Source organism: Sinohyriopsis cumingii, chromosome 6 (assembly GCF_028554795.1).
Source record: "Sinohyriopsis cumingii isolate HCF-2022 chromosome 6, ASM2855479v2, whole genome shotgun sequence".
NCBI lineage: Eukaryota > Metazoa > Mollusca > Bivalvia > Unionida > Unionidae > Sinohyriopsis > Sinohyriopsis cumingii.
Window position 1 is genome coordinate 44,199,572 of NC_142966.1, and position 13,172 is coordinate 44,212,743.

Genomic DNA, 13,172 nt, shown 5'->3' on the forward strand with positions numbered 1-13,172 from the left:
AAAATCTTGATTGAGACCTGTGCATCATTGTTGAATATTTTCTCCTTTTTTTTGTATAACATATCCACTAAATTACCCATGAATATGTACTTTCAACCAGGGGCCCCGAGTGGTCTAAAGCTCTCTCCGTTACGGATTGTAACAAGATAACCAGGTGGGATGTTTCGGATTGACAAAAGAACATGTTTTGACGACACAGATATATATGGTTTAATGTGGTGATTTATATGAGCAGTAGATTATGAAGATGTGTGCATATTTATAATCCAGATATTGGATTAATTTAACATAAAACACACAGATTCAAAGATGGAAATAAAAATACGAATAAATTAGTTCAGTAACACAAAAAAAAACCCACAGGATAAATGATTCAATAATGGAAAGATGAATATAGTTCACTCAAATAGTAAACGATGTAAGCTTTTTACTGATAGTAAAAATGTATTCGCTCAGGTAGCGAAATTATGTTGCTAAACACAAGAACAGATATACTATCTATCCTTCCAGTCCTGAATGATACACTGGGTCTTACTAACCCAAAATTAGCATACAGCTAATAAAATACATGTATGGAGATACACTCCGTTACCCGTGCACCATATCTGCTTCACAGCGCCTACGAATCAATTTCACAACTGCTACAAACTCCGGACCCTCGGAATACTATGATCACTCGGAACATTAGACCCTCCGGACACTCCAAATATTAGACCCTCCGGACACCCTGGTCCTTTGACGGCTCTACGGCTGGGTCACCTTAGTCACTCTTGACATTAGACACTCCGGACACTAAACATTAGACACTCCGGCACCTTAAACGCTCCGGACAAATGGACGTTCCTACACTCAGACAACACCAGACACCCCGGATATTCCTACCCTCAGACAACACCGGACACCCCGGATATTCCTACCCTCAGACAACACCGGACACCCCGGATATTTATACCCTCAGACAGCTGAAAATATACCCGATACAGTGTACTAAACTTGATACAGACCTAATAACGTAAGGACGTCATACATGATAAGTTATAAAGATTGTATTATTATGGCAATTACCAAATGGCAGGTTCAATAGTAAACCTAACCCTGCTCGATAAGACTATAGTAAACAATTCTTTAAAAAAATTGTAACTTTACATTACCAATATAAATCCTGTACTACGTTGCAACAAGAATAAAAAAAAATGCACGCATTATGCTGTATAAAGAAAACTATATAACAAACATGCAAAGGTAAATATGGTAATACACTAGTATCACTTAAGACCGAAAAATTACCTACCCCTACAGCTGGAGTTATGTGAATCCTTTAAGCAGGCCGCTTGCTGACAAAACCATTAGTATTGTAAAGACCCTTTACATGCAGTAAAGTATTTTTGCGTTTAGACTTTTCATTTTGCCGTATTGAAAGCACCTTGCATGTGTGGCACAGGACGAATCGTACTCACGATTTCGAAATACAATAGACCATATACATAATCACCCTCGGGTATCGTTGTACAGCGAAAAAACGAAAACCCGAGTACATGTATTTAATGAATAACATTTACACCATTCCGTGACAATACCTCCCCCCTAAAAAAAAGTGGTATCACTTTTAAAACAATCACGGAATGTGAACAATGAATCATTATTACAACTTCCAATTTGCAGACCGAACGAAATGATCTGCTAATTACACCCTACTTAAAAAATCAGCTCCCACATTTTCTGATCCTCGAATTGCCTTGATTCGGAAACTGTATGGTTGCAAAGACAATGCCCAACGCATCAATCTTGCATTGGTGACCTTTGCTTTATTCAGGTATAAAAGCGGCTGATGGTCCGTTTGCAAGGTAAACTCACTCCCAAAAAGATACGTATGGAATTTTCCTATTCCCCATACTAAACCTAGGCACTCCTTTTCAATCACAGAGTACTTTTTCTCTCTAGGGAGCAATTTCCTACTTGCATAAGCGATGGGCAACTTCATCCCCCCTTGCGCCTGTGGCAAAACAGCCCCAAGACCCATATCGGACACATCAGTCCTCAGTACAAAAGGTTTATCTATTTCCGGCAACTTTAAAATTGGTGTTCTTACCAGTTTGTGTTTTAGAGCGTTAAACGCTTTTTCCTGGCATACGCCCCATGCAACTTTATTCGGTTGCCCCTTCCTAGTCAAATCCGTTAATGGGCTGGCAATAGCCGAAAAGTTGGGGACGAATTTCCTGTAAAACCCGATTAGACCTAGGAAAGATCTTGTTTTTTTGTCTCTGGTCTAGGGGCATCCCTGATTGCTCCTATTTTATCTGGATGAGGTTGCAACCGGCCTAGCCCACTTACCAGACGTCCCAAACATTCCAGACTGGAATACCCTATGCTACACTTAGTAGGCCTAACCAAAAGATTTGCAATGTGAAGTCTATCGAACAGATCCCGTAATACCTCAACATGTTCATCCCATGTATGCGTGTAAACAAAGATGTCATCTACAAAGCTGTCGACGTTTTCCGTTCCGTTTAACAGTTTGCGCATGAGACGAACGCACGACGCACCGGCATTGACTAAACCGAAAGGCATAACTTTAAATTGAAAAAGTCCTTTGGGAGTCGCGAATGCCATTAACTCGCGGGCATTATCGGCGATGGGTATCTGCCAATATCCCTTGCTTAGATCTAATTTGGAAATGTATTTATGACCTGCCAATTTTGAAAATACACTTTCCATATCTGGCATTGGTTCTGCATCAAATACGGTGATCTTGTTTAATTGCCGAAAGTCGATGCAAAACCGGTTGGTCCCGTCTTTCTTTCTGACTAACACCACGGGGACAAGTATGGGGAATTTGAAGGTTCGATCACTCCCTTGTCTAACATTTTCATCACTTCTTCGCTGATTGTCTCCCGTGCATTAAAGGGTATCGGATATCCTTTAATCCTGATAGGCTCAGTTGTATTCAGTTTGATCTCGTGTCGAATTAGACCCGTACGGCCTGGTTTGTCCGTGAACACATCTGGGTATTTGGACAAAACCTCCATAATCTGTGTATGTTGACCCTCCTATAAATCAGGGCATACATTTATCTGGTCAATACTTTCTTTACCAACGTCCTTGGGGTATTCAAGGGGCATTTCTGTGCTGGAGACGAATTCCGCTTCGTCACCAGACCTATCCTGTATCACCGCTACTCATACTACATTCAAAATCCCTTTATCAATCGTTTGTCCAGGTCTCGCTACGTAGAGTTTAAGCATATTGGCATGAAATGTCTTGGACTTCCCCTCCTCATCAATGATATAATCCATTTCACCTTTCACCTGTCTGACTTCATATGGCCCTTTCCATTGGACTAGCAGCTTGTTGTTATTCGTTGGGAGAAGCACCAACACTTGATCGCCTACGTCAAACTTTTTACTCCGAGTTCCTCGGTTGTAGTACTTGGCGTACCTACGACTAGATTTCGCGAGTTCGTCTTGCGCCATTCGACAAGTACTTTCTAATCTTTCGCGCAAATCAACTACGTAATGGTATGTGGTCTTAACTTCGTCCGTGACCTCGTCTGACCACAGTTCGCGAAGTATGCGCATAGGACCACGAACTGTCCTACCGTACAATAGTTCAAACGGGGAGAAATCCAAGCTTTCCTGAGGAACCTCACAATATGCGAACAGAAGGGCATTCAGATATCTATCCCAATCCTTTGGTCTTTCCACACACATCCTCCACAACATTGCTTCAATGTCCCGTTGAATTTCTCGACCAATCCATTGCACATAGGATGGTAAGGTGTTGTGCGTAACTGTTTAAGGGACAACAGCCTACTAATTTCTGCCATGAGATCTGAGGTGAATTGCGCTCCACAATCCTTAAGAACCTCTTCGGGTACTCCGACCCTGCTGAACATGTCTATGAGCGTTTCGGCTACATGTTCGGTTTCAATTGATGGCAAAGCTATGGCTTCAGGATATCTGGTAGCGTAATCTACCAGTGTCAAGATGTATCGGTTTTTCCGATCTGTATGTGGAAATATTAGTCCTACAATGTCGATGGCTACTCTTTTGAACGGAGTATCTATCAAGGGCATCTGACCTAACGGTACTCTAGTTACCCTGCCCTTAGAGATCGTCTTCTGGCAAACGTCGCATGAGCGACAGAACCGCGCTACGTCGCTATTGACGCCAGGCCAATAAAAGTTTCTTAATACCCTATCCGTTGTTTTCTTTACGCCTAAATGTCCTGCCATACTCGACTCGTGCACGACCTTTAGTACATGTGACCTGAATTTCTGGGGAACCACTAGTTGCAAGAACTTCCTATCCGATGTAGAGTATTCCCTGTACATTAAACCCTTTCGAGTAAGGAATTTAGAGGAACCCCCATTCTTACATTTTCTCACGGTACCCGTTAATGCTTTCTCAGAGGTTGCACGTAAAGACGCGTCACGTTTTTGCTTATTTTGAAATTCTTCGCAGGATACATCAGTAATGGCTTCCGGTACTTTTAACCTACACAAAGGTTTATTTTCCTCCTTTACCTGAGCCCTAGTTTGCACTGCTTGGATGATAGGGAATCGGAAATCTGCTATGGTTGGGAGTCTAGAACCCTGTACATTGCCAGTCGTAAGTTCATAGATCGGGTTGTCTATGCATAAAGCTTCCACAGTCCCGGTCAAAAAAGGTGTTTCTATCATTATCCTTGCAACTGGAACGTGGTCAATTGTCTGGTCAAGCAACATGCAAGGTGACTTAAACCCAAGCAATTGATCATCGCGGGCTAGGCTCCGTTTCACGACTACAGTAGTGCATCCCGTGTCTCGTAGAACGGTGACTTCTTGTCCGTTGACAGTGCCGTTTGCGGTCGGCACCCGTGCCTCTGGAAAAATACACATGCCGATTGATTGGATCACATCGCGACTGGTCTCTGAACGCACCACCGTCCACTTAACTTGCTGGGAAACATTGAGTTTTCCATTTACCGATCTTCTGCCTCTAATGGCTACCACGACTTTCTGGACTGGTCCCTTCCGCTTAGGACAATAGTGGGAGATATGACCCACTTCCTTGCAAATGAAACATTGCGTGTCACTCCGCTTCCCCTGGTTACTCCTACCAGATTTATCAGGTTCCCTGGGTTTTCTGTCTTTGACCTGATTCCCACCTTTGACATCTCGCGTGATGACATTCTGTGAACCTCCCCGAGCTTCGGCAAACAAATCCACCTGTGTGACCATTTCATGTATATTTGTGAAGGACCTTTCCTTCAGAATGAATATAACTCCTTGCCACAAGTTGTTAACAATTGGTCACAAAGCAAAAAATCGATAAGACCCTCAAATGTCTTGACGACTTTACCACATTCCACCCATCGCTGCAAATAATTGCAAGTCCTACTGACAAACTGGGTGAATGTTTCGCCTCTCTCGGGTTTGCTATACTTAAACTTCTTGCGAAACCCTTGCTCGGTTAGTTCATATTTCTTGAGAAGTGCCTCTTTCAACACGAGGTAATTGAGCGAATCAGCCGTGGATAAACGCGAATACACGTCTAATGCTTTACCTTTCAATAACGCGCTAAGATGGAGCGGCCAATCGTCTTTCTTCCATTTTTGTACCGTAGCATACCTCTCAAACCTATTTAGATAACTATCCATATTATCTTTATCGTCTTCAAATGGGGGCAGTTTTGGACCTCTCAGTTTAACATCATGTTCCCCCCCTTTTTTAGCTTGCAATAGCTCAGAATTTCTTAGACATTCCCTCTGCCAATTTCTATCTTCCATCTCCAAAGTTTCTAACTTTTTCCCCTTCTAACTTCTCCCTCTCTGCTTCCCTTTCCCTCTCGGCCTGTTTCTCTAGTTCACTCTTACCCCTCTCTAATTCTATCATTTCCTTCTTGGTTTCCCTTTTTTCCCTTTCTATTTGTTGTTCCCTTTCAAATTTTTCCCTTTCTATTTGTTGTTCCCTTTAAATTTTTTCCCTTTCTAATTCCCTCTCCTTTAATCTTTGGTCCCTCTCCCGGGCTTGTTCTTCACAAACGAAATTTCTAAGGGACTCCCCCTCATAACCAAACTGTTTCCCCAGTTCTACCAGTTCTTTCGTAGAAGACATTTCAAAAGTTTGGTGGTGACCAACCTTAAAGTGCAGTTTTAAACAAAACACGTAATTACCACAAACCGTATTTTCTTTCTCGAAATGCAACACAAATATTAAATAAATACAAAAAATAAAGTAATATTAGGTATCTACCTAACCTCGGTGCTTTGTCAAGCGCGTCTGAAACACACAAAAAGCATACAAATATAGTAAAACAATTTCAGAGCTCTGTTATATCCGAAATGATCCCACTTCTGACACCATTTGTAACAAGATAACCGGGTGGGATATTTCGGATTGACAACAGAACACGTTTTGACAACACATATATGGTTTAATGTGGTGATATATGAGCAGTAGATTATGAAGATGTGTGCGTATTTATAATCCAAATATTGGATTTATTTAATATAAAACGCACAGATTCAAAGATGGAAATAAAAATACGAATAAATTAGTTCAGTAACACAAAAAAAACCACAGGATAAATGATTCAGTAATGGAAAGATGAATATAGTTCACTCAAATAGTGAACGATGTAAGCTTTTTACTCATAGTAAAAATGTATTCGCTCAGTTAGCGAAATTATGTTGCTAAACACAAGAACAGATATACCATCTATCTTTCCAGTCCTGAATGATATACTGGGTCTTACTAACCCAAAATTAGCATACAGCTAATAAAATACATGTATGGAGATACACTCCGTTACCCGTGCACCATATCCGCTCCACAGCTCCTACGAATCAATTTCACATCTGCTACAAACTCCGGACCCTCGGAATACTATGATCACTCGGAACATTAGATCCTCCGGACACTCCAAATATTAGACCCTCTGGACACCCTGGTCCTTTGATGGCTCTACAGCTGGGTCACCTTAGTCACTTTTGACATTAGACACTCCGGACACTAAACGTTAGACACTCCGGCACCTTAAACGCTCCGGACAAACGGACATTTCTACCCTCAGACAACACCAGACACCCCGGATATTTATACCCTCAGACAGCTGAAAATATACCCGATACAGTGTACTAAACTTGATACAGACATAATAACGTAAGGACGTCATACATGGTAAGTTATAAAGATTATATTATTATGGCAATTACCAAATGGCAGGTTCAATAGTAAACCTAACCCTGCTCGATAAGACTATAGTAAACAATTCTTTAAAAACATTGTAACTTTACATTACCAATATAAATCCTGTACTACGTTGCAACAAGAATAAAAAAAAATGCACGCATTATGCTGTATAAAGAAAACTATATAACAAACATGCAAAGGTAAATATGGTAATACACTAGCTATCACTTAAGACCGAAAAATTACCTAACCCTACAGCTGGAGTTGTGCGAATCCATTAAGCAGGCCGCTTGCTGACAAAACCATTAGTATTGTAAAGACCCTTTACATGCAGTAAAGTATTTATACGTTTAGACTTTTCGTTTTGCCGTATCGAAAGCACCTTGCATGTGTGGCATAGAACGAATCGTACTCACGATTTCGAAATACAATAGACCATATACATAATCACCCTCGGGTATCGTTGTACAGCGAAAAAATGAAAACCCGAGTACATGTATTTAATGAATAACATTTACACCATTCCGTGACATGGATCACTGCCATCTCACCTCTGTCTGCGTAGGTTCAAGTCTTGGGTTCGGCCAACATGGGTATGTGAGAAAGCTTGCCAGTAGCTTCTCGTGGGTCTGTGGTTCTTTCCGGGGTTTTCCCAGGTTCTTCCTCCACCATTAATACTGGCCGCCATGTATAGCCTATCGTGTGCTGAAAATGGCATTAAACCCTACAACAACTACAACACCAACTACTTTCAACCAAGCCACAAAATTAGATAATAAAGTTCTTCTCAGTATTGTGATGTTTATAAGATGTGCACAATGACCAGTCAGTGTACTCTCAATATTTTCAGATGAGTTGTGCCTTTATTTTTATACTATATACTCCTTGCCATCATAGGAAGGGTTAGGGTTGTGGGAAGAAAAGGGTACATTTGCCATCCTGCATGATTATTAAAAAAATGGCTTAAGTTAATCCAGTGAAATTAGATATATGTAATTCTGTCTAAATGTAAGAGAGAGAAAGGAAAAAATATTTGACATTTTAAAGTCTTGAAGTTAATACATTTCACTATTTTTATATCTCATCCATTTCATTTTTTGGTACTTTCAGGAGAGGTCCTGATTCATGAATGGACAATGGAGAGATTGATCGAGACATTTGAAAATGATGTAATTACTATTCTTTTCAAACATCACACTGAGGAACGCATATGTTTGGATTATTTATTATTACCTCAGTTATTTTAACCTCTTCAAGCTCTTCAATTGTGGCATCAAATAAATTCTCTCTCTCTCTCTCTCTCTCTCTCTCTCTCTCTCTCTCTCAATTTGCGATGGCCAAATAGCAGATTTCATCGGTGTGTGTGTGTGCATAACTGTAATTTGGTGTGTATAACATGCACCCTGACTTTTGACCCAGAATGGTGTTGGGGGGGAAATGTTTTTTCCTATGTGATATAATACATTACGAAATCTTGATAATTTTTCTCCATTATCTTTTTGTGACAGTCAGCCATTTTGGATAATGAGTGAAAAAGTGGCAATGTTGAAAGGATGTCTTTTCAGTTTTATGGATGACTCTTAAAGGGCGATTTTAGAGTTTGACTTTCTTGAAATAGTCAAGTCTGGCATCAGATCTCTCAGATTCCTCTTGTCATCGTTGCTCTCAAAAAGTTGCTGATGTCATAATCTGTTGTATTTTCTTGCGTTGCTGCATAATAGGTCTCGTCTTCATCTCTATGTTGAAATTAATTAATTAACATTATTGGACTACATTTCAGTGTCATGAGACCATGGAGATGAAGAAAAAGACAGAGGAGGGATTAGGAATAGAATATGATGAAGATGTAGTTTGTGAAGTTTGCAGATCTGTAAGTATCTAGTAGGGGTTTCAGCTGAACTTTTGACTGTTACTTGAATCTTGAATTCATTATTTGGATGAATTTGAGAATCAGATTACTTTGTCAAGCTCTGAACTTCAAACCTGGTTAAGATGGCATATGGTAAAGCTAATTCTAAAATTGATTACAAGTTAAATGGTTGAGAAGTTTATTACCAGAAACCCTTGTAGCCTTTCCAGATAACAAATAGAAAAACTGATTATGAAAGAAATGCAAAAATACTTTTTAAAAGTTGTAGTTGCAAGAACAAGTTGTGACTGACACAAAACTTATAGATGCCTTCAATTGCTAATCAACTTGAACAAGGATAGTGGTTACTTATAAGATCTAATATTTGGTATACATGTTCAGGCCAGTTTTAGCTGGCTTAGCATGCTTTGTTTTGATAACATCAGCTTTAATTGAACATTACAATAGCTGCTTGAAAACAGATTGTTTATTTCCTGCTTAAAAACTTGATGCCTGGATCTTCATATGAATCTGTTTACGATCAACATTAAAACTAATAAGAACTTTTGTGTAACCACCTGTTCGATCAGCATTTTAAGTTTAAAATTTCAGGTAAGCGTCCATATTAAGTATCTGTAGTCTCCAAGAAAATTGTTCAAATCATCTGTCATCATTTGTATAAGACACCAAAGCAATGTTACCATTCAGATAGTTCCGGAAAGGTCACTGACACCAAAACTTCTGGTCATATCATTCAGATAGAGCTATTTTTAGGAAATGTAGCATAATCTATGCCAGTTTTAATATCGCTGCCATATGTGTCATGTTACAATGCAGACATGCACCCTGCTGTTACAAAGTTTGTTTCTGCACATTATCTGGAGTTTTCTGCTATCCACAATTCGCAGATCTTGTGGATGGCTCACGCTTGTGGTAAATAAGCCTATTGATTGGAGAGTCAAAATGTCAATAGTCAGGGTCAGTTTATTGTGATTGAAAGAACAACTGTTTCTGCACCATATCATTGGTTTGTACATCATACACCTGGACTAAACTTACGATGGTTTGCAGAAAGGGGAAGGTAGAAGCCTATTGATACGGGGATCAGAGATAATGATTTCTGCTTAAAAGTTTAAGATATCAGCCATGTACCTTCACCATAGTTTATGGATGACTTGCATGTTGGATAAGAAATCTCTTGATTTTGTGGACAAAAAAATCAGTTGTCATGGACTTGACTGCAACCAAAAAAAAATGGTTTTGATGGGAAAACGTTAGCTCTGGACCATGTACCTTGACAAAAATTACTGGAGGGCTTACATTCAGAATGTGCGGGGAAAAAACCTATTGACTTTGGGATAAAAGGTTTGATGTTGTAGTGACTTGAAAGAGAAATGGGTCTCACAGGATAACTTTTATTCAAGAGTAAGTTCCTTGATCAAACTTTGTGAAAGACTCGCATTTAGGGTAAAAAGAAAAGGGGGTCATAGGAGTTAGAGGTCATGGTAACTCTAATAAGAAAATGATTTCTGCACAGTCGGTTTAATTTAAGACTGCACATCATGGCCAAGGTTGAGGCCATCGTAACCTGTTGTGGAGTTCTCAGTAAAATCATGTTTATCCATATTTTTTTCCCCCTAGCCTGACAGTGAAGAGAACAATGAGATGGTTTTCTGTGATGGCTGTGATATCTGTGTTCACCAAGTAAGTCATACATTCTTGTAATATTGCTGAAGATATATTCTTTGCATAAATTCACAACTATAAAAAAAAAGTCTAGTCTTGTGCATATATGTAAATTTCTCCTTTGATTATAAGACTGATACATCCCAAATCCAGCCCAACAAAAAAACAAAAATTATTCGTTTTTGACTATCATCTAGACAAAGGGAAGATAACTCATGCCCATTACCTTCACATGACATTGCAAAGAGTCGTCAGTTTTAAGCTTTGCTTCCGCGCACAACATTGTATGGAATAAACCGCCAGTTAAATCCAAGCCTTTTTTAGTGTAATATTGAAGCCATCCATTCAAAATTTTTGATTGATATTGATTCATAAACTGGTGGTACACAATATTTTTTATTTGGTACATATTTTGTGAAATTTGTCGCTTTCTCTGACTTGGTGAACATTGTGGTGGACACCTCTACACCCCACCCACTCCGCCTCATACCAATCAGAAGGACAACTACTTCCACCACTATGACTTGCAGATTTGGGGGAGATGCAGAGATGTTGCAGTCACAGTTGGATATGACAGCCTTTAACACCAAATTTTACCTCCGTTTCCATCTTTATTTAGTACCATCTCAGCATCCAGAGCCATACCAGCCATCCACCAGTCCATTTATCCCAATCTGGACACAATTACATAGTTGTCAACCCTCATAAATTTGGCGTGAATTTCACAACCTTTTCAGTGATTCACAGATTCACGCCGCAAGCCTAAAATTCACGAATTTTCCAATTCTCGATTTTAAATCTTAATGAAATAACCAATTTCCCGTTAAGTGCTAGTCGTGATATTTGCAGTTACCGAAATGGTCACAATATTAGTAGAGCTACAGCCGATTAGTACAGCTGGCCCGGTAGCAAGCATTTTAGCCTAATTTAATCTGTATGTATAAGAGTAGTTTTACAAATGCTTTTGAGAGAAACTGGGGTCTAACGGGAATTTGCTTCGCGCATGCATCACTAACACTGATTTGAGTTCCTGTTCAGCATTGCATGTAAGATCTTGAAAATGTCTTCACCACCAAGGAAAATGAAATGTATTGCTCAAAAGGTAAAGTTTAATTTGGAATATATCAAAAATTTGCAGTGCATTCTGCCATTAAATATTGATATACATCATGCTTTTTGCACACAGTATGCCACAAATTGTAGTATTGGGCATGGTGGCAGAGATGATGTGAGGAAGCACATCGGTTGCAAAAAACACATAGAAGTTGTGAAAATTAAGAATTTGCAGATTTCAGCTCTGGAATATTTTAAGCCATCAGTGGAAGACCTGCAAGCTACCAGCACTGAAGCATTATTTGTGAGTTTTCTTGTTGAACGCAATCTACATTTATCAGCTGGAGACCATGCTAAACATTTGTTCTGACAAAAGTTCCCGGACTCGAAAATCACTTCCAAATTTTCCTGTGGAAGAACCAAAAGTGCTGCAGCTCCTGTGCATTCATCACAGCAGCAGTGAAAGCGAAAGAGTATTTTCTCTAGTGAGGAAGAATAAGACAGACTTTAGGGCCTCCTTAGCTGCAAAAAATTTGTCAGCAATTTTAGTCACCAAGTTCAACCAGCAGGCAAGAAGTCTGAACTGTTTAGAAAACAAATTTACAATCAAGCAGTTGCGTAAGTTCAAGTCTGCCACAGTATCATGTCTTGATAAATACCCACAAGAACAAGTGAAGTTTATGAATACCATAATAAATAGAAATGCAGATATATTTCTGCATATATGTAGTGTTTTAGTTTTATATTGCGATCTTGATATAGTGTAGTATTGACGGTCAGAATGGATGGAGTTATTGTCATGGTATTTTTCACTAATTCATGTCCAAATTCATGACTTTTTATCCCTATTTTCACTAATTGTGAGCCTGGAAGGTTGGCAGCTATGCAATTATGGGATCATAGTGACAGATCCAACCATTTAACCAGACAAGTTGCTGTGTGGGTCGCTGGGCATGGGTGTATCGGTGCATGCATGTGTGATCTCAGTATGCAGTCTATCTGTAGAACCAAACTAGCAGTTACACATGCAGATCTTGACAAGGATGGTCACAGAAAATACATCAGTGCAGCCATGCTTAGGACACAACCAGTAACAGAGCTGATCATTTCAATCGACCAGCTGACCATTACAGCTTCTGCACAACCGACAAGCTATCTGACCATTCTTCAGGCTAAATTTTACCTCCTTCCATCTTTTACTCCCATAGATAATTGGGATACAATGGGGCTTGTTCACCCATATTTAGGCATCCCAGTGGCCTGTAAAATTGGCACGTATTTTTCTGATCCAGCCTGTGGTATCGTCTTGCCATAGTAGCCATCCAGCTAGCCCAGCCATTCCAACCCAGATTCTATAAAGGGGATATAGATCTGACCCTTTAGCTAACAATTAAACTATCATATTTGGGACAG

General features: G+C 39.6%; 1 protein-coding gene across 1 annotated transcript in view; it reads left to right on the forward strand.

Annotated features, from left to right (window-relative positions):
* Window positions 1-13,172, forward strand: part of LOC149796828 (uncharacterized) — a 275,249-nt gene that overhangs the window by 31,566 nt on the left and 230,511 nt on the right. The window contains exons 8-10 of the mRNA XM_089960653.1: window positions 8,282-8,340; window positions 8,952-9,041; window positions 10,662-10,724. Of these exons, the coding sequence (XP_089816779.1) occupies window positions 8,282-8,340; window positions 8,952-9,041; window positions 10,662-10,724 (212 nt within the window). The remainder of the gene's footprint in view (window positions 1-8,281; window positions 8,341-8,951; window positions 9,042-10,661; window positions 10,725-13,172) is intronic.